Source organism: Salmo salar, chromosome 04 (assembly GCF_965601325.2).
Source record: "Salmo salar chromosome 04, fSalSal1, whole genome shotgun sequence".
Lineage (NCBI taxonomy): Eukaryota > Metazoa > Chordata > Actinopteri > Salmoniformes > Salmonidae > Salmo > Salmo salar.
This window is the reverse complement of record NC_138294.1, coordinates 29,590,626-29,608,944: the sequence shown is the minus strand read 5'-3', so window position 1 is coordinate 29,608,944 and position 18,319 is coordinate 29,590,626. Positions and strand designations below refer to the sequence as shown.

General features: G+C 39.2%; 4 protein-coding genes across 4 annotated transcripts; all 4 read right to left on the bottom strand.

Moving 5' to 3' along the window:
* Positions 1-841: 841 nt before the first annotated feature.
* On the bottom strand, positions 842-2,334 carry LOC123723800 (uncharacterized). Its single transcript, XM_045716676.2, has 2 exons — positions 2,035-2,334; positions 842-1,572 (listed from the first exon to the last, which is right to left on the bottom strand). Exons 1-2 carry the CDS (start codon positions 2,062-2,064, stop codon positions 1,204-1,206), a joined length of 399 nt encoding a protein of 132 aa, XP_045572632.1. The 5' UTR covers positions 2,065-2,334; the 3' UTR covers positions 842-1,203.
* Positions 2,335-4,263: 1,929 nt separating this feature from the next.
* LOC145878625 (uncharacterized) lies at positions 4,264-5,829 on the bottom strand. The gene is made up of 2 exons (XM_082974270.1): positions 5,514-5,829; positions 4,264-5,044 (listed from the first exon to the last, which is right to left on the bottom strand). Exons 1-2 carry the CDS (start codon positions 5,541-5,543, stop codon positions 4,676-4,678), a joined length of 399 nt encoding a protein of 132 aa, XP_082830396.1. The 5' UTR covers positions 5,544-5,829; the 3' UTR covers positions 4,264-4,675.
* Positions 5,830-12,688: 6,859 nt separating this feature from the next.
* On the bottom strand, positions 12,689-14,176 carry LOC145878624 (uncharacterized). The gene is made up of 2 exons (XM_082974269.1): positions 13,882-14,176; positions 12,689-13,419 (listed from the first exon to the last, which is right to left on the bottom strand). The coding sequence occupies exons 1-2, from the start codon at positions 13,909-13,911 to the stop codon at positions 13,051-13,053; spliced, it is 399 nt and encodes a 132-aa protein (XP_082830395.1). The 5' UTR covers positions 13,912-14,176; the 3' UTR covers positions 12,689-13,050.
* A 2,070-nt stretch (positions 14,177-16,246) lies between these two features.
* Positions 16,247-17,667, bottom strand: LOC145878623 (uncharacterized). The gene is made up of 2 exons (XM_082974268.1): positions 17,361-17,667; positions 16,247-16,891 (listed from the first exon to the last, which is right to left on the bottom strand). Exons 1-2 carry the CDS (start codon positions 17,388-17,390, stop codon positions 16,523-16,525), a joined length of 399 nt encoding a protein of 132 aa, XP_082830394.1. The 5' UTR covers positions 17,391-17,667; the 3' UTR covers positions 16,247-16,522.
* Between the last annotated feature and the right edge of the window lie 652 nt (positions 17,668-18,319).

The window sequence follows — 18,319 nt, the reverse complement described above, 5'->3', positions numbered from 1 at the left end:
CGGTGAATAGAATGTACATATATGCAGATAAAATTAAAAATATATATGTTTAAACATAATTTATTTTGTTCATCGTCCTCCTGATTGGCTAGCCTTATTGGTTGTCATTGAAAACATAATTCTATTGCACAAATATATAAAAAAAAAATTACAATAAAGTATGAAATCAGTACAAAACTATTTTAGATACAGTAGTAGCCCACTCTTAAATGACAATGGTTTATCAAAATTATCAGTAAAACCTCACAAATGGTGCATTTAACGTGGTGAAATAACTCATTGATTGGTGACCGGCTTATAGTTCACTTTGTTAGCTAGTACTAGGCAAGACAGTTAAATCAGTCAATCAATCAAATGCATTTAGAAAGCCGATGTCACCAAGTGCTTATTCAGAAACCCAGCCTAAAGCCCGAAACAGCAAGCAATGCAGATGTAGAAAGGCGGGAACCTAGGAAGAAACCTAGAGCGGAGGGATAGCCAGTCCTCTTCCGGCTGTGCTGGGTGGAGTTAAAGTAACTGCCCAGTGAAAATCTCACTTTTAAAAGTTCATATTCTCTTAACGCATACCCAAATAATGCTGTTCATTCGTCCAATACTTGCATTTGTGGTCAAAGCATAAATTGGAGGGGAAAAAACACTTTAAAAACCATACAAGTTTGAGGTATCTCAAACATGCCGTTTAAAAAACGTTTGGTATTTCCTCATACTGTAGAAAGGATGTTATCAACCTGAGGAGGATAATCTGGCCAATCAGTGGTCTACTCCCATTCCTATTTTTTGTGAACGGTATACGCCAACACCATTCTGTTGGTGTACGCCCACACCATTCCAACACAGAAAATCTGCTTTTTAACATATTTAATTACCATTTTCTGGAAGGAAAACAATTTCACTCATATTGTATGTAATGATAGATCGTATTTCATAAAAGTTTGGAAATACTGGATAGTTAGTTTAAAATAAAGAAAGGACAGAGATGCATTGATATTATTCATTGTGCATTCTCCCTCAATAGGCTACAGCATCGCTTTGGTTGGTATTTTAATCAATAAAGAATCTACCGTGTAGTGCAAAAAGAACATCTGATATGGCTAATGCAATTATGCTTTATAGATCACTAATTCATTAACAGATATTGTTCATATTGTATGCCAAGGGAAAGATCAACGGAAACAGCCCTCCTCCACATCTATTGCTCCACATCTACCCTCCACGACACCTCTGAAAGGTGATGAAGGTAGTCCCATTCTTCACCCCCAGCTCTCCCAGGCTCTGGTGCCCCTGGACGGGTTTGCCATTGTAGGCGAGGTTCAGGCTTCCCGTCAGGTCAGGATGCTTCAGTAGGAACCTCTTCTGAAGTTTGCCGATGGTGTCTGTGCTCTTGAGGACCAATGGGACTCTTTTGCCGTCTGAGCCGTTGAGCACGGTGACAGTTAAACGGGAGGATCGGGTCGGTTTATGGTCTTGGACAACCAGAAGAGAGGCGTGAGTTGCGTTCAGGAATGTTGGATCGTACGGAACAGGGATCGGTGGGTCTCCTCTGGGGCAATCGTGGAGTCTAACAGGTAAGGCCTGGGACAGAGCGAGAGAAAGAGACAGGGGGGTAGAGAGAGATATAGAGTGTGTGTGTGAGAGGAGAGAGATATATCTTCAAGAATGTCAAGGTTGTTAATCCTCTTCATTCTTTTCTGGCGTACTACATCAATAAACATCACTTTTGCAATGTAAAACAATAACGGAAAATGCCACACATTTGTTTATTTCATGCACTCCACTATGCCTGCTTTCAGTTTCTGTTACTGTGTCGTACAGTTGCTATCATGATAAAGAATTGTGAATGATAAAAGAAAAACCCTCTGACATACATTTTACTTTTTGGCACAAGAAATAGTGCTTACATTTTCAACATTGATGACCAATACATATCTCTTCTAAAAAAATGTTTTACTCGAAACAATACTAAAGTATGTTACCAACCACGACAGTATGACATTATAGTGTGGAAGTACCGGTGCGTAAATAAATAAACCTTACCATTGGCCATTGTAGCTGTACCGTTGCCATTTTGCAGAGAGTTTATAAAGAATATTCAGCAACCTTATATGTTTCTCTTTTACTTTGAACTGTATTTATACTAAATCAATAGGGGAGGTCCAAAACCTGCCGAAGCCAGAGAAAGTCCCTAGATCCCCAAATTAAATGGGTTTTTTTTCAACTTTTCTGGAGTATAGCCAGCATGATCCTACTTGTCAGGTGGTTTCTGCGAGCTGTCATGACTCCAGGCACCAGTGCCATCAGATAGGCAACAGTCATAGAGTTATAACTCTCTAAAAACAACAACCTGCACCAGGAACAGAGCAACAAGACAAACCTGTGAAAGTGAAAGAGATGAAGAGGTCATAGTAACAATAGCTAATAAAACAACAGTGCAATCCGCCACCATTTCCAAACTTAATTTCTGTGAAAACACACGTTTAATTTGAACTATGTTTATGCATTAGTGTTTTAAAAGTCAGACAAATGATTGGTAACAATAATGTAAATGGTAAGCTTATTTCCCATTCGATCACAACTATTATCAACAAGTGTCTGGGGTAACATGAGTTAGGCATAAGGTTAGCAGTATGGTTAAGGTCAGGGTTAAGGTTACGGTTAAGGTTAGGGTTAAAGGTTAAAATGACATTTTAATCGAAATTGTAGAAATAGGCGGGCTTTATGATTTTCTGATTGTGTTAACTAGAGAGGACCCTTTAATTAGTGTATTTGCTCAACGATCGGTTTGGCCATTCAGCAGGACACTACGGTGTGCAACGTTAATTCAACGGAAACAGTGCTGTTCTGAATGACCAGTTGAAGAATGTTATGTGATTATGGTGTTGTGGCAGTGTGTGCTAATATTTCCTCTAAATGCATATTAATCAATAGTAACCACTATAAATTCCAAATATATGAGGGGCATTGTAGAAGCAGTCTCCTTCTGTGTTGCTTGGAGCAAACTGCAGACCATATCATCTCAAATGTTAAACCCCAGCACCTTTTCCTTTGGCCATTGGTGTGCATTTGCCATTATTACTGGTGGAGTAAGTATGTGAAATCTACTCGTCTCAACCATAGAGTTTCTCTTTCTGTTCCTTTGAATGTAAACCCCCTTATATACCTTTAATCTACAAGGGGAAATCCAAGCCATGTCCATTAAGAAACACCACACTTTCCTTTTGGTACTTTTGGCACCATCCTCTTTGTCAGGTGATTTCCAGGAAGACTGTCCTTCTACTGCTACTAGAACAAGTGACAACCAAACGAGTGAGCATCAACAGATCATTAGATTTGTGCAGCACCTATGCTAGTTCAGGTCGATGTGGCAACAAGTGTGGTTAATTTATTTTCTGAACAAGTTAATGGCCAATGTTTTATCATGAAAATTTCACCAAACACAGATGGCATACACTTGAAATATTAAGGGTGAATAGAATGTCCATATATGCAGATAAAATAAAAAATTAAAATATATATATGTTTAAACATAGTTTATTTTGTTCATCATCCTCCTGATTGGCTAGCCTTATTGATTGTCATTGAAAATATAATTCTATTGCACAAATATGTATTTTTACAATAAAGTAAGAAATCAGTACTAAGCAATTTCTGATACAGTCGTAGCCCACTCTTAAACGACAATGGTTAATCGAAATTATCAGTAAACCCTCAGAAATGGTACATTTAACGTGGTGAACTAACTCACATTGATTGGTGACCGGCGTATAGTATAGCTAGTACCAGGCAAGAGCAAAACAAGACAATTAAATCAGTCAATCAATCAAACGTATTTAGAAAGCTGTTGTCACAAAGTGATTATTCAGAAACCCAGCCTAAAACCCCAAACAGCAAGCAACGCAGATGTAGAAGCACGGTGGCTAGGAAAAAATCCCTCAAAAGGCAGGAACCTAGGAAGAAACCTAAAACAGAAACAGGCTCTGAGGGGTGGCCAGTCCTCTTCAGGCTGTGCTGGGTGGAGTTAAAGTAACTGCCCAGTGACAATCTCACTTTTAAAAGTTCATATTCTCACATATCCAAATATATCCAAATAATGTTGTTGATTTGTTCAATACTTGTATTTGTGGCCAAAGCATAAATTGTAGAATTTTTTGTTGTTGTTATTTTCTCATATAAATAATGTAATCTCCCTGAGAAAGATGAGCTGGCCAATCAGCAGTCTTACTCGCATGAATATTCTTTATAAACGGCATACGTCGACACCTTTCTGATGTTGGTATACGCCCACAACATTCCAACACAGAAAATATGCTTTTTAACATACTCAATTACTATTTTTTTGGAAGAAAAACTATTTCACTCATATTGTAAGTAATTATAGAACATATTTCATAGAAGTCTAGAAACACTGGACAGTTACTTTAACATAAAGAAAGGACAAAGATGCATTAACATTATTCATTGTGCATTCTACCTCAGCAGGCTACCACATCACTTTGGTTGGTATTCTAAACAATAAAGAATCTACTATGTAGCGCAAAAAGAACACCTGATATGGCTAATGCAAATATTCTTTATAAATCACTAATTCATTGACAGATATTGTTCATATTGCATGACAAGGGAAAGATCAACGGAAACAGCCCTCCTCCATATCTATTGATGCACTTTTACTCAACGTCTACCCTCCACGACACCTCTGAAAGGTGATGAAGGTAGCCCCATTCTTCACCCCCAGCTCTCCCAGGCTCTGGTGCCCCTGGACGGGCTTGCCGTTGTAGGCGAGGTTCAGGCTTCCCGTCAGGTCAGGCCGCTTCTGTAGGAACCTCCTCTGAAGTTTGCCGATGGTGTCTGTGCTCTTGAGGACCAATGGAACTATTTTCCCATCTGAGCCGTTGAGCACGGTGACAGCGAAACGGGAAGCTCGGGTCGGTTTGGTGTCTTTGACAACCAGTAGAGAGGCGTGAGTTGCCTTCAGGAATGTTGGATCGTACGGAACAGGGATCGGAGGGTCTCCTCTGGGGAAATGCTGGAGTCTAACAGATAAGGCCTGTAACAGAGAGAGCGAAAGATAGAGTGGGGGTAAAGAGAGTGTGTCTGAGATGAGAGAGATGGCATAAGTATAGGCTATATAATCAAGAATGTCAAGGTTGTTAATCCTCTTCCTCCTTTTCTGATACACTATCACTTTTGCAATATAAAAAATGCCAGAATATGCCACAGATTTGTTTATTTCATGCACTGCACTATGCCTGCTTTCAGTTTCTGTTATAGTGTCATACAGATGATACCATGATAAAAGAGAAACTCTCTCACACACATTTTACTTTTTGGCGCAAGAAATAGTCCTTACAATTTCAACATTGATGTCTAATACATATATCTTCAACAAACAAAAACTCTAAACAATACTATGTTACCAATCACTACAGCTTTAAGATCTATGACATTATAGTGTGGAAGTACTTTTGCATGTAGAAAACTATAATATTGTGTAGAAAAACACCTAATATCCTTACCATTGGCCATTGCAGGTTTGCCGTTGCCATTTTGCAGAGGGTTTGTGAAGAGTACTCCTCAACCTTATATTTTCCTCTTTCACCTTGGAATGTGTGACTGTGACTGTGTGTGGCTGTAACTTATTCTAAATCTGTAGGGGCGGTCCAAAAGTGTCAGAAGCCAGAATGAAGTCCCTAGATCCCCTAAAGTCAATTTTTCTACCATTTGGCCACCATTCCCTTCTCTGGAGTATCAATCAAATCAAATCAAATCAAATGTATTTTTATATAGCCCTTCGTACATCAGCTGATATTCTCAAAGTGCTGTACAGAAACCCAGCCTAAAACCCCAAACAGCAAGCAAAGCATGTAAAAGAAGCACGGCATTATCCTATTTGTCAGGTGATTTCCGCAAACGGTCATGGCTCCTGGTACCAGTTCAATCAGATAGGCAAAGGTCATAGAGTTATAACTCTCTAACAACAACCTGCACCAGGAACAGGGAAACAAAAAACACCTGACTGCCAAGTTGTTGTGAGTTGTTAATCACTGGCTGAGTTACCATTAGACAGAATAGGCAATTGCCTCAGGTCTCACATCATCAAGAGACCTCCTGAGCTGGGCATCATAATTAAAAATATAACAATAACATTGTTTTTATATGTATATTCTCCACTTGAACATCACCCATGCTGATATTCAATCCAAACCTCCAAAAGAATGAAGAATTGTTGAGAAGGATTATTGGGAGTGACAACAGTTTAATGAATCAGCATGATAATGTGAAGCAAATACGTGCAGAGACCTTGACTGTGTGTGTGCATGTGTGTTTGTTTGCCTGAGAAAGTGAAAGAGTTGAAGAGGTCACATGACTTTCAGTAACAGTAATAAAACAACAGAGGAAACGATTGCATTTCTAGCCCTCATTTCTTTAAAAACACAAGTTTAGGTTGAACTATGTTTAAATGTTAGTGTTTTTAAAAGTCACTCAAACGAATGGTAACACTAATGTAATTGCTAAGCGTATTCCTATTCGATCAAAACTGTTATCAACACGTCTGGGGTAACACTAGTTCGAACCTCGACTCAGTAACCTCTAACCTCGACTCAATAGTGTCTCTGTGCTGCATTATTTGTCAAACAATGGTAACAGCGTGAAAATCCACATCAATCAATCAATCAAATGTATTTATAAAGCCCTTTTCACATCAGCAGATGTCACAAAGTGCTATACATAAACATAGCTACCACTACAGTTTCCAAATCTATGAAAGGCATTGCAGAAGTAGGCTTCTCCTGAGTGGCATGGAGCAAACTGCAGACAATATCATCTCAAATGTTAAACCCCAGCACCTTTACCTTCGGCCATTGGAGTGCATTTGTCATTATTACTGATGGAGTCAGTATGTGAAAACTACTCTTCTCAAACATACATTACCAGTCAAACGTTTGGACACACCTGCTCATTCAAGGGTTTTTCTTTATTTTACTACTTTCTATATTGTAGAATAATAGCGAAGACATCACAACTATGAAATAACACATGTGGAATCATGTAGTAACCAAAAAAGTGTTAAAGAAATCAAAATATATGTCATATTGAAATATTTCTACAAAGTAGCCACCCTTTGAATTGATGACAGCTTTGCACACTCTTTGCATTCTCTCAAACAGCTTCACCTGGAATGTTTTTCCAACAGTCTTGAAGGAGTTCCCACAAATTCTGAGCACTTGTTGGCTGCTTTTCCTTCACTCTGAAGTCCAACTCATCCCAAACCATCTCAATTGGGTTGAGGTTGGGTGATTGTGGAGTCCAGGTCATCTGATGCAGCACTCCATCACTCTCCTTTTTGATCAAATAGCCCTTACACAGCATGGAGGTGTGTTTTGGGTCATTGTCCTGTTGAAAAACAAATGATAGTCCCACTAATCACAAACCAGATGAGATGGCATATCGCTGCAGAATGCTGTGATAGCCATCATGGTTAAGTGTGCTTTGAATTCTAAATAAATCACAGACCGCGTAACCAGCAAAGCACCCCCAAACCATCACACCTCCTCCTCCATGCTTCACGGTGGGAACCACACATGCAGAGATCACCCGTTCACCTACTCTGCATCTCACAAAGACACGGCAGGCCAAATGAGAGGTTTCCACCGTCTGATGTCCATTGCTTGTGTTTCTTGGCCCAAGCAAGTCTCTTCTTGTTATTGGTGTCCTTTAGTATTGGCTTCTTTGCAGCATTTCAACCACGAAGGCTTGATTCACACAGTCTCCTCTGAACAGTTGATGTTGAGATGTGTCTGTTACTTGAAATCTGTGAAGCATTTATTTGGGCTGAAATTTCTGAGGCTGGTAACTCTAACGAACTTATCCTCTGCAGCAGAGGCAACTCTGGGTTTTCCTTTCCTGTGTCTGTCCTCATGAGAGCCAGTTGCATCATAGCACTTGATGGTTTTTACGACTGCACTTGAAGAAACTTTGAAAGTTCTTGAAATGTTCTGCATTGACTGGCCTTCATGTCTTAAAGTAATGATAGACTGTTGTTTCTCTTTGCTTATTTGAGCTGTTCTTGTTCTTGGTCTTTTACCAAATGGGACAATCTTCTGTATACCACCCCTACCTTGTTACTACACGACTGATTGGCTCAAACGCATTAAAAAGGAAAAATGTTCCACAAATTAACTTTTAACAAGGCATACCTGTTAATTGAAATGCATTCCAGGTGACTACCTCATGAAGCTGGTTGAGAGAATGACAATAATGTGCAAAGCTGTCATCAAGGCAAAGGGTGGCTACTTTGAAGAATCTCAAATCTCAAATATTTTTTGGTTACTACATGATTCCATGTGTTATTTCATAGTCTTGATGTCTTCACTATTATTCTACAATGTAGAAAAAAGAACAAATAAAGAAAAACCCTTGAATGAGTAGGTGTGTCTGTACTTTTGGCTGGTACTGTATAAGTTTCTCGTTCTGTTCCTTTAAAAATAAGGATTTATTTTATACCTTTAATCTGCAGGGGGAAATCTAATCCAAAGGGAATCCCCTACATGTCCCTTAAGGAACACCACACTTTCTTTTGGTACTTTTGGCACAGCCATTTCCTGGACTGTAGCCAGCACCATCCTCTTTGCCATGTGACTTCAATGAAGACTGTCCTTTTACTGCTACTAGAATAATTGACAACCAAACGAGTGAGCATCAACAGATCATTAGATTTGTGCAGCACCTATGCTAGCTCAGGTCGATGTGGCAACAAGTGTGGTTAATTTATTTTCGGAACTAGTTATTGGCCAATGTTTTATCATGAAAATGTTACCAAACACAAATGGCATATGCTTTAAATATTTAAGTGTTTATTTAATGAAGGGTGAATACAATGTCCATTCCATATACACATAAAATAAATGCACATATGTTTAAACATTATTTATTTTGTTCATTATACTTCTGATTGGCTAGCCTTTTTGGTTGAAATTGAAAACATATTTCTAGTTAAAAAAAAAATTCTGTTACAATAAAGTAAGAAATACAGTAATAGCCTACTCTTTAAACAACAATTGTATATCAAATGTATCAATAAAACCTCACAAACGGCACATTTAACGTGGTGAACTAAATCACATTGATTGGTGACCGGCTTATCGTGCACTTTGTTAGCTAGTACCAGGCAAGAGCAAAACAAGACAAACGTATTTATAAAGCCCTTTTTAAATCAGACAGATGTCACCATGTGCTTATACATAAACCCAGACTAAAACATCAAACAGTAAACAATGAAGATGTAGAAGCATGGCTATGGAAAACTCCCTAGAAAGGCAGGAACCTAGGAAGAAGTCTAGAGAAGAACCAGGCTCTGCGGTGTGGCCAGTCCTCTTCTTGCTGTGCCTGGTGGAGTTAAAGTAACTGCCCAGTGGAAATCTCACATTTAAAAGTTCCTTTTCTGATTTGTCCCATACATATTTTTGGCCAAAGCATAAATTGGAGAAAAAACACTTAGAAAAATCATTAACAGATACTGTTTGTATATTATTTTATACCATGGGATAGAAAATGGAATCAGCCCTCCTCCACATCTATTGCTCCACGTCTACTCCACGTCTACCCTCCATGACACCTCTGAAAGGTGATGAAGGTAGCCCCGTTCTTCACCCCCAGCTCTCCCAGGCTCTGGTGCCCCTGGCCTGGGACAGAGAGAGGGGGGGGGGGGTAGTAGAGAGAGATAGAGAGTATGGGTGAGATGAGAGAGATAGAGTTATAACTCTCTAACAGCAACCTGCACCAGGAACAGAGCAACAATAAAAACCTGGTTATTGGGAGTGATACACAACAGTTTACTGCATCAGCATGATAATGTGGCACAAATATGTGCAGAGACCTTGACCTGTGTGTGTGTGTGTGTGTGTGTGTGTGTGTGTGTGTGTGTGTGTGTGTGTGTGGTGTGTGTGTGTGTGTGTGTGTGTGTGTGTGTGTGTGTACGTGTGTGTGTGTGTGTACGTGTGTGTGTGTGTGTGTGTGTACGTGTGTTTGCCTAAGATAGAACGGGAAAGAGATGAAGAGTTCATATGACTGTTAACAACAATATTAAAACAACAGTGGAAACAACTGCATTTCTAGCCCTCATTTCTTTGAAATCATAAGTTTAGTATGGACTATGTCTATACATTAGTGTTTTAAAAGTCAATAAAATGATGGGTATCACTAATGTATTTGGTAAGCTTATTTCCTATTCGAGCAAAACTGTTGTCAACAAGTGTCTGGGGTAACATGAGTCCTAACCTCGACTCAGTACTCAGTCCCGGTCATGCATAATTGTCTGTGCTGCATTATTTGTCAAACAGTGGCAACAGCATGAAACTCCACAAAAACGTTTATTTGGGGGAACCCCATCCTCGTGATAGGGCAATATAATAATATGTTTGCCACAGATTTCTTCGTCGCTAGACGACATAGCGAAATCATCGTCGGAGAACGTGGACCAATACGCAGAGGAGTTAGTGCTCATCATCTTAATTTATTAAACGAATGTGAACACGGAGGAAAAACAAGAAAACGAAATAAGACTAGTGACAGTTTTACAGGCATATATAACGCAGTGCAAAATACAACTACCCACAAAACACAAAGACAAACACACCCTATTATATATGACTCCCAATCAAAGGCAACACAACACACCTGAATTCAATTGGGAGTCCAACCCCAATTAACTATACATAGAAAAACAAACCTAGAACCTATACCAACAACTAACACCCCACACAAAACCCCAAAATACAAAACAAATATACCTCTGCCACGTCCTGACCAAAATATAATACAAATAATACCTAAATATTGGTCAGGACGTGACAAACCAAAAATTGGCTACCTGATGTCTCAAACAATATGTAGCCTTACACATGTGAAATTTGGTCGTCACCAGTTACCATAGCCACAAAGTCCAAACTGGCAATATCCGAAAAATGTTTGTGAACAAACATTTGCTTTTTGATCTTCATTTAAGGTTAGGGTTAGGCATGAGGTTAGCAGTGTGGTTAAGGTCAGGGTTAAGGTTAGGTTTAAAATCGACAACCCTTTAATTAGTTCACTTCCGCAACAGTCGGTTTGCCCAGAGACGCATTCAGCAGGACTCTACGGTGTGCAGCGTTAATTCAACGGAATCGGTGCTGTTCTGAATGACCAGTTGAAGAATGTTATGTGATTATGGTGTTGTGGCAGTGTGTGCTAATATTTCCTCTAAATGCAAATTAATCAATAGCAATCACTACAGTTTCAAAATCTGTGATAGGCATTGCAGAAGTAGGCTTCTTCTGTGTGGACAGGGAGCAAACTGCAGACAATATCATCTCAAATGTTAAACTCCAGCACATTTACCTTCGGCCATTGGAGTGCATTTGTCTACTGGTGGGGCCAGTATGTGAAAACTACTCTTCTCAAACATATATGTTTCCCTTTCTGTTCCTTTGAAGATAAGGATTTATTTTATACCTGTAATCTGCAGGGGGAAATCTAAGACAAAGGGTATCCCCCGCATGTCCATTTAAGGAACACCATGATTTTATTTTTGGTACTTTTTGCCAAACCATTTCCTGGTGTATAGCCAGCACCATCCTCTTTGTCAGGTGATTTCCAGGAAGACTGTCCTTTTACTGCTACTAGAATAATTGACAACCAAACGAGTGAGCATCAACAGATCATTAGACTTGTGCAGCACCTATGCTAGCTCAGGTCCATGTGGCAACAAGTGTGGTTAATTCATTTTCTGAACAAGTTATTGGCCAATGTTTAATCATGAAAATGTCACCAAACACAGATGGCATACACTTGAAATATTTAGGTATTTATTTAACGGTGAATAGAATGTACATATATGCAGATAAAATTACAAATATATATGTTTAAACATAATTTATTTTGTTCATCGTCCTCCTGATTGGCTAGCCTTATTGGTTGTCATTGAAAACATAATTCTATTGCACAAATATAAATATTTTTTTTACAATAAAGTATGAAATCAGTACAAAACTATTTTAGATACAGTAGTAGCCCACTCTTAAATGACAATGGTTTATCAAAATTATCAGTAAAACCTCACAAATGGTGCATTTAACGTGGTGAAATAACTCATTGATTGGTGACTGGCTTATAGTTCACTTTGTTAGCTAGTACTAGGCAAGACAGTTAAATCAGTCAATCAATCAAATGCATTTAGAAAGCCGATGTCACCAAGTGCTTATTCAGAAACCCAGCCTAAAGCCCGAAACAGCAAGCAATGCAGATGTAGAAAGGCGGGAACCTAGGAAGAAACCTAGAGCGGAGGGATAGCCAGTCCTCTTCCGGCTGTGCTGGGTGGAGTTAAAGTAACTGCCCAGTGAAAATCTCACTTTTAAAAGTTCATATTCTCTTAACGCATACCCAAATAATGCTGTTCATTCGTCCAATACTTGCATTTGTGGTCAAAGCATAAATTGGAGGGGAAAAAACACTTTAAAAACCATACAAGTTTGAGGTATCTCAAACATGCCGTTTAAAAAACGTTTGGTATTTCCTCATACTGTAGAAAGGATGTTATCAACCTGAGGAGGATAATCTGGCCAATCAGTGGTCTACTCCCATTCCTATTTTTTGTGAACGGTATACGCCAACACCATTCTGTTGGTGTACGCCCACACCATTCCAACACAGAAAATCTGCTTTTTAACATATTTAATTACCATTTTCTGGAAGGAAAACAATTTCACTCATATTGTATGTAATGATAGATCGTATTTCATAAAAGTTTGGAAATACTGGATAGTTAGTTTAAAATAAAGAAAGGACAGAGATGCATTGATATTATTCATTGTGCATTCTCCCTCAATAGGCTACAGCATCGCTTTGGTTGGTATTTTAATCAATAAAGAATCTACCGTGTAGTGCAAAAAGAACATCTGATATGGCTAATGCAATTATGCTTTATAGATCACTAATTCATTAACAGATATTGTTCATATTGTATGCCAAGGGAAAGATCAACGGAAACAGCCCTCCTCCACATCTATTGCTCCACATCTACCCTCCACGACACCTCTGAAAGGTGATGAAGGTAGTCCCATTCTTCACCCCCAGCTCTCCCAGGCTCTGGTGCCCCTGGACGGGTTTGCCATTGTAGGCGAGGTTCAGGCTTCCCGTCAGGTCAGGATGCTTCAGTAGGAACCTCTTCTGAAGTTTGCCGATGGTGTCTGTGCTCTTGAGGACCAATGGGACTCTTTTGCCGTCTGAGCCGTTGAGCACGGTGACAGTTAAACGGGAGGATCGGGTCGGTTTATGGTCTTGGACAACCAGAAGAGAGGCGTGAGTTGCGTTCAGGAATGTTGGATCGTACGGAACAGGGATCGGTGGGTCTCCTCTGGGGCAATCGTGGAGTCTAACAGGTAAGGCCTGGGACAGAGCGAGAGAAAGAGACAGGGGGGTAGAGAGAGATATAGAGTGTGTGTGTGAGAGGAGAGAGATATATCTTCAAGAATGTCAAGGTTGTTAATCCTCTTCATTCTTTTCTGGCGTACTACATCAATAAACATCACTTTTGCAATGTAAAACAATAACGGAAAATGCCACACATTTGTTTATTTCATGCACTCCACTATGCCTGCTTTCAGTTTCTGTTACTGTGTCGTACAGTTGCTATCATGATAAAGAATTGTGAATGATAAAAGAAAAACCCTCTGACATACATTTTACTTTTTGGCACAAGAAATAGTGCTTACATTTTCAACATTGATGACCAATACATATCTCTTCTAAAAAAATGTTTTACTCGAAACAATACTAAAGTATGTTACCAACCACGACAGTATGACATTATAGTGTGGAAGTACCGGTGCGTAAATAAATAAACCTTACCATTGGCCATTGTAGCTGTACCGTTGCCATTTTGCAGAGGGTTTATGAAGAATATTCAGCAACCTTATATGTTTCTCTTTTACTTTGAACTGTATTTATACTAAATCAATAGGGGAGGTCCAAAACCTGCCGAAGCCAGAGAAAGTCCCTAGATCCCCAAATTAAATGGGGTTTTTTTCAACTTTTCTGGAGTATAGCCAGCATGATCCTACTTGTCAGGTGGTTTCTGCGAGCTGTCATGACTCCAGGCACGAGTGCCATCAGATAGGCAACAGTCATAGAGTTATAACTCTCTAAAAACAACAACCTGCACCAGGAACAGAGCAACAAGACAAACCTGTGAAAGTGAAAGAGATGAAGAGGTCATAGTAACAATAGCTAATAAAACAACAGTGCAATCCGCCACCATTTCCAACCTTAATTTCTGTGAAAACACACGTTTAATTTGAACTATGTTTATGCATTAGTGTTTTAAAAGTCAGACAAATGATTGGTAACAATAATGTAAATGGTAAGCTTATTTCCCATTCGATCACAACTATTATCAACAAGTGTCTGGGGTAACATGAGTTAGGCATAAGGTTAGCAGTATGGTTAAGGTCAGGGTTAAGGTTACGGTTAAGGTTAGGGTTAAAGGTTAAAATGACATTTTAATCGAAATTGTAGAAATAGGCGGGCTTTATGATTTTCTGATTGTGTTAACTAGAGAGGACCCTTTAATTAGTGTATTTGCTCAACGATCGGTTTGGCCATTCAGCAGGACACTACGGTGTGCAACGTTAATTCAACGGAAACGGTGCTGTTCTGAATGACCAGTTGAAGAATGTTATGTGATTATGGTGTTGTGGCAGTGTGTGCTAATATTTCCTCTAAATGCATATTAATCAATAGTAACCACTATAAATTCCAAATATATGAGGGGCATTGTAGAAGCAGTCTCCTTCTGTGTTGCTTGGAGCAAACTGCAGACCATATCATCTCAAATGTTAAACCCCAGCACCTTTTCCTTTGGCCATTGGTGTGCATTTGCCATTATTACTGGTGGAGTAAGTATGTGAAATCTACTCGTCTCAACCATAGAGTTTCTCTTTCTGTTCCTTTGAATGTAAACCCCCTTATATACCTTTAATCTACAAGGGGAAATCCAAGCCATGTCCATTAAGAAACACCACACTTTCCTTTTGGTACTTTTGGCACCATCCTCTTTGTCAGGTGATTTCCAGGAAGACTGTCCTTCTACTGCTACTAGAACAAGTGACAACCAAACGAGTGAGCATCAACAGATCATTAGATTTGTGCAGCACCTATGCTAGTTCAGGTCGATGTGGCAACAAGTGTGGTTAATTTATTTTCTGAACAAGTTAATGGCCAATGTTTTATCATGAAAATTTCACCAAACACAGATGGCATACACTTGAAATATTAAGGGTGAATAGAATGTCCATATATGCAGATAAAATAACAAATTAAAATATATATATGTTTAAACATAGTTTATTTTGTTCATCATCCTCCTGATTGGCTAGCCTTATTGATTGTCATTGAAAATATAATTCTATTGCACAAATATGTATTTTTACAATAAAGTAAGAAATCAGTACTAAGCAATTTCTGATACAGTCGTAGCCCACTCTTAAACGACAATGGTTAATCGAAATTATCAGTAAACCCTCAGAAATGGTACATTTAACGTGGTGAACTAACTCACATTGATTGGTGACCGGCGTATAGTATAGCTAGTACCAGGCAAGAGCAAAACAAGACAATTAAATCAGTCAATCAATCAAACGTATTTAGAAAGCCGTTGTCACAAAGTGCTTATTCAGAAACCCAGCCTAAAACCCCAAACAGCAAGCAACGCAGATGTAGAAGCACGGTGGCTAGGAAAAAATCCCTCAAAAGGCAGGAACCTAGGAAGAAACCTAAAACAGAAACAGGCTCTGAGGGGTGGCCAGTCCTCTTCAGGCTGTGCTGGGTGGAGTTAAAGTAACTGCCCAGTGAAAATCTCACTTTTAAAAGTTCATATTCTCACATATCCAAATATATCCAAATAATGTTGTTGATTTGTTCAATACTTGTATTTGTGGCCAAAGCATAAATTGTAGAATTTTTTGTTGTTGTTATTTTCTCATATAAATAATGTAATCTCCCTGAGAAAGATGAGCTGGCCAATCAGCAGTCTTACTCGCATGAATATTCTTTATAAACGGCATACGTCGACACCTTTCTGATGTTGGTATACGCCCACAACATTCCAACACAGAAAATATGCTTTTTAACATACTCAATTACTATTTTTTTGGAAGAAAAACTATTTCACTCATATTGTAAGTAATTATAGAACATATTTCATAGAAGTCTAGAAACACTGGACAGTTACTTTAACATAAAGAAAGGACAAAGATGCATTAACATTATTCATTGTGCATTCTACCTCAGCAGGCTACCACATCACTTTGGTTGGTATTCTAAACAATAAAGAATCTACTATGTAGCGCAAAAAGAACACCTGATATGGCTAATGCAAATATTCTTTATAAATCACTAATTCATTGACAGATATTGTTCATATTGCATGACAAGGGAAAGATCAACGGAAACAGCCCTCCTCCACATCTATTGCTCCACGTCTACTCCACGTCTACCCTCCACAACACCTCTGAAAGGTGATGAAGGTAGCCCCATTCTTCACCCCCAGCTCTCCCAGGCTCTGGTGCCCCTGGACGGGCTTGCCGTTGTAGGCGAGGTTCAGGCTTCCCGTCAGGTCAGGCCGCTTCTGTAGGAACCTCCTCTGAAGTTTGCCGATGGTGTCTGTGCTCTTGAGGACCAATGGAACTATTTTCCCATCTGAGCCGTTGAGCACGGTGACAGCGAAACGGGAAGCTCGGGTCGGTTTGGTGTCTTTGACAACCAGTAGAGAGGCGTGAGTTGCCTTCAGGAATGTTGGATCGTACGGAACAGGGATCGGAGGGTCTCCTCTGGGGAAATGCTGGAGTCTAACAGATAAGGCCTGTAACAGAGAGAGCGAAAGATAGAGTGGGGGTAAAGAGAGTGTGTCTGAGATGAGAGAGATGGCATAAGTATAGGCTATATAATCAAGAATGTCAAGGTTGTTAATCCTCTTCCTCCTTTTCTGATACACTATCACTTTTGCAATATAAAAAATGCCAGAATATGCCACAGATTTGTTTATTTCATGCACTGCACTATGCCTGCTTTCAGTTTCTGTTATAGTGTCATACAGATGATACCATGATAAAAGAGAAACTCTCTCACACACATTTTACTTTTTGGCGCAAGAAATAGTCCTTACAATTTCAACATTGATGTCTAATACATATATCTTCAACAAACAAAAACTCTAAACAATACTATGTTACCAATCACTACAGCTTTAAGATCTATGACATTATAGTGTGGAAGTACTTTTGCATGTAGAAAACTATAATATTGTGTAGAAAAACACCTAATATCCTTACCATTGGCCATTGCAGGTTTGCCGTTGCCATTTTGCAGAGGGTTTGTGAAGAGTACTCCTCAACCTTATATTTTCCTCTTTCACCTTGGAATGTGTGACTGTGACTGTGTGTGGCTGTAACTTATTCTAAATCTGTAGGGGCGGTCCAAAAGTGTCAGAAGCCAGAATGAAGTCCCTAGATCCCCTAAAGTCAATTTTTCTACCATTTGGCCACCATTCCCTTCTCTGGAGTATCAATCAAATCAAATCAAATGTATTTTTATATAGCCCTTCGTACATCAGCTGATATTCTCAAAGTGCGTACAGAAACCCAGCCTAAAACCCCAAACAGCAAGCAAAGCATGTGAAAGAAGCACTGCATTATCCTATTTGTCAGGTGATTTCCGCAAACGGTCATGGCTCCTGGTACCAGTTCAATCAGATAGGCAAAGGTCATAGAGTTATAACTCTCTAACAACAACCTGCACCAGGAACAGAGAAACAAAAAACACCTGACTGCCAAGTTGTTGTGAGTTGTTAATCACTGGCTGAGTTACCATTAGGCAGAATAGGCAATTGCCTCAGGTCTCACATCATCAAGAGACCTCCTGAGCTGGGCATCATAATTAAAAATATAACAATAACATTGTTTTTATATGTATATTCTCCACTTGAACATCACCCATGCTGATATTCAATCCAAACCTCCAAAAGAATGAAGAATTGTTGAGAAGGATTATTGGGAGTGACAACAGTTTAATGAATCAGCATGATAATGTGAAGCAAATACGTGCAGAGACCTTGACTGTGTGTGTGCGTGTGTGTTTGTTTGCCTGAGAAAGTGAAAGAGTTGAAGAGGTCACATGACTTTCAGTAACAGTAATAAAACAACAGAGGAAACGATTGCATTTCTAGCCCTCATTTCTTTAAAAACACAAGTTTAGGTTGAACTATGTTTAAATGTTAGTGTTTTTAAAAGTC

What these genes read in the sequence shown, in the direction of transcription:
- LOC145878624 (XM_082974269.1), bottom strand. Translation starts at nt 13,911, where the DNA reads ATGGCAACGGTACAGCTACAATGGCCAATG. An exon ending in TACAGCTACAATGGCCAATG is followed by an intron (nt 13,420 to 13,881) that starts GTAAGGTTTATT and finishes GCTCTGTCCCAG; the next exon opens with GCCTTACCTGTTAGACTCCA.
- LOC145878625 (XM_082974270.1), bottom strand. Translation starts at nt 5,543, where the DNA reads ATGGCAACGGCAAACCTGCAATGGCCAATG. An exon ending in CAAACCTGCAATGGCCAATG is followed by an intron (nt 5,045 to 5,513) that starts GTAAGGATATTA and finishes TCTCTGTTACAG; the next exon opens with GCCTTATCTGTTAGACTCCA.
- LOC123723800 (XM_045716676.2), bottom strand. Translation starts at nt 2,064, where the DNA reads ATGGCAACGGTACAGCTACAATGGCCAATG. An exon ending in TACAGCTACAATGGCCAATG is followed by an intron (nt 1,573 to 2,034) that starts GTAAGGTTTATT and finishes GCTCTGTCCCAG; the next exon opens with GCCTTACCTGTTAGACTCCA.
- LOC145878623 (XM_082974268.1), bottom strand. Translation starts at nt 17,390, where the DNA reads ATGGCAACGGCAAACCTGCAATGGCCAATG. An exon ending in CAAACCTGCAATGGCCAATG is followed by an intron (nt 16,892 to 17,360) that starts GTAAGGATATTA and finishes TCTCTGTTACAG; the next exon opens with GCCTTATCTGTTAGACTCCA.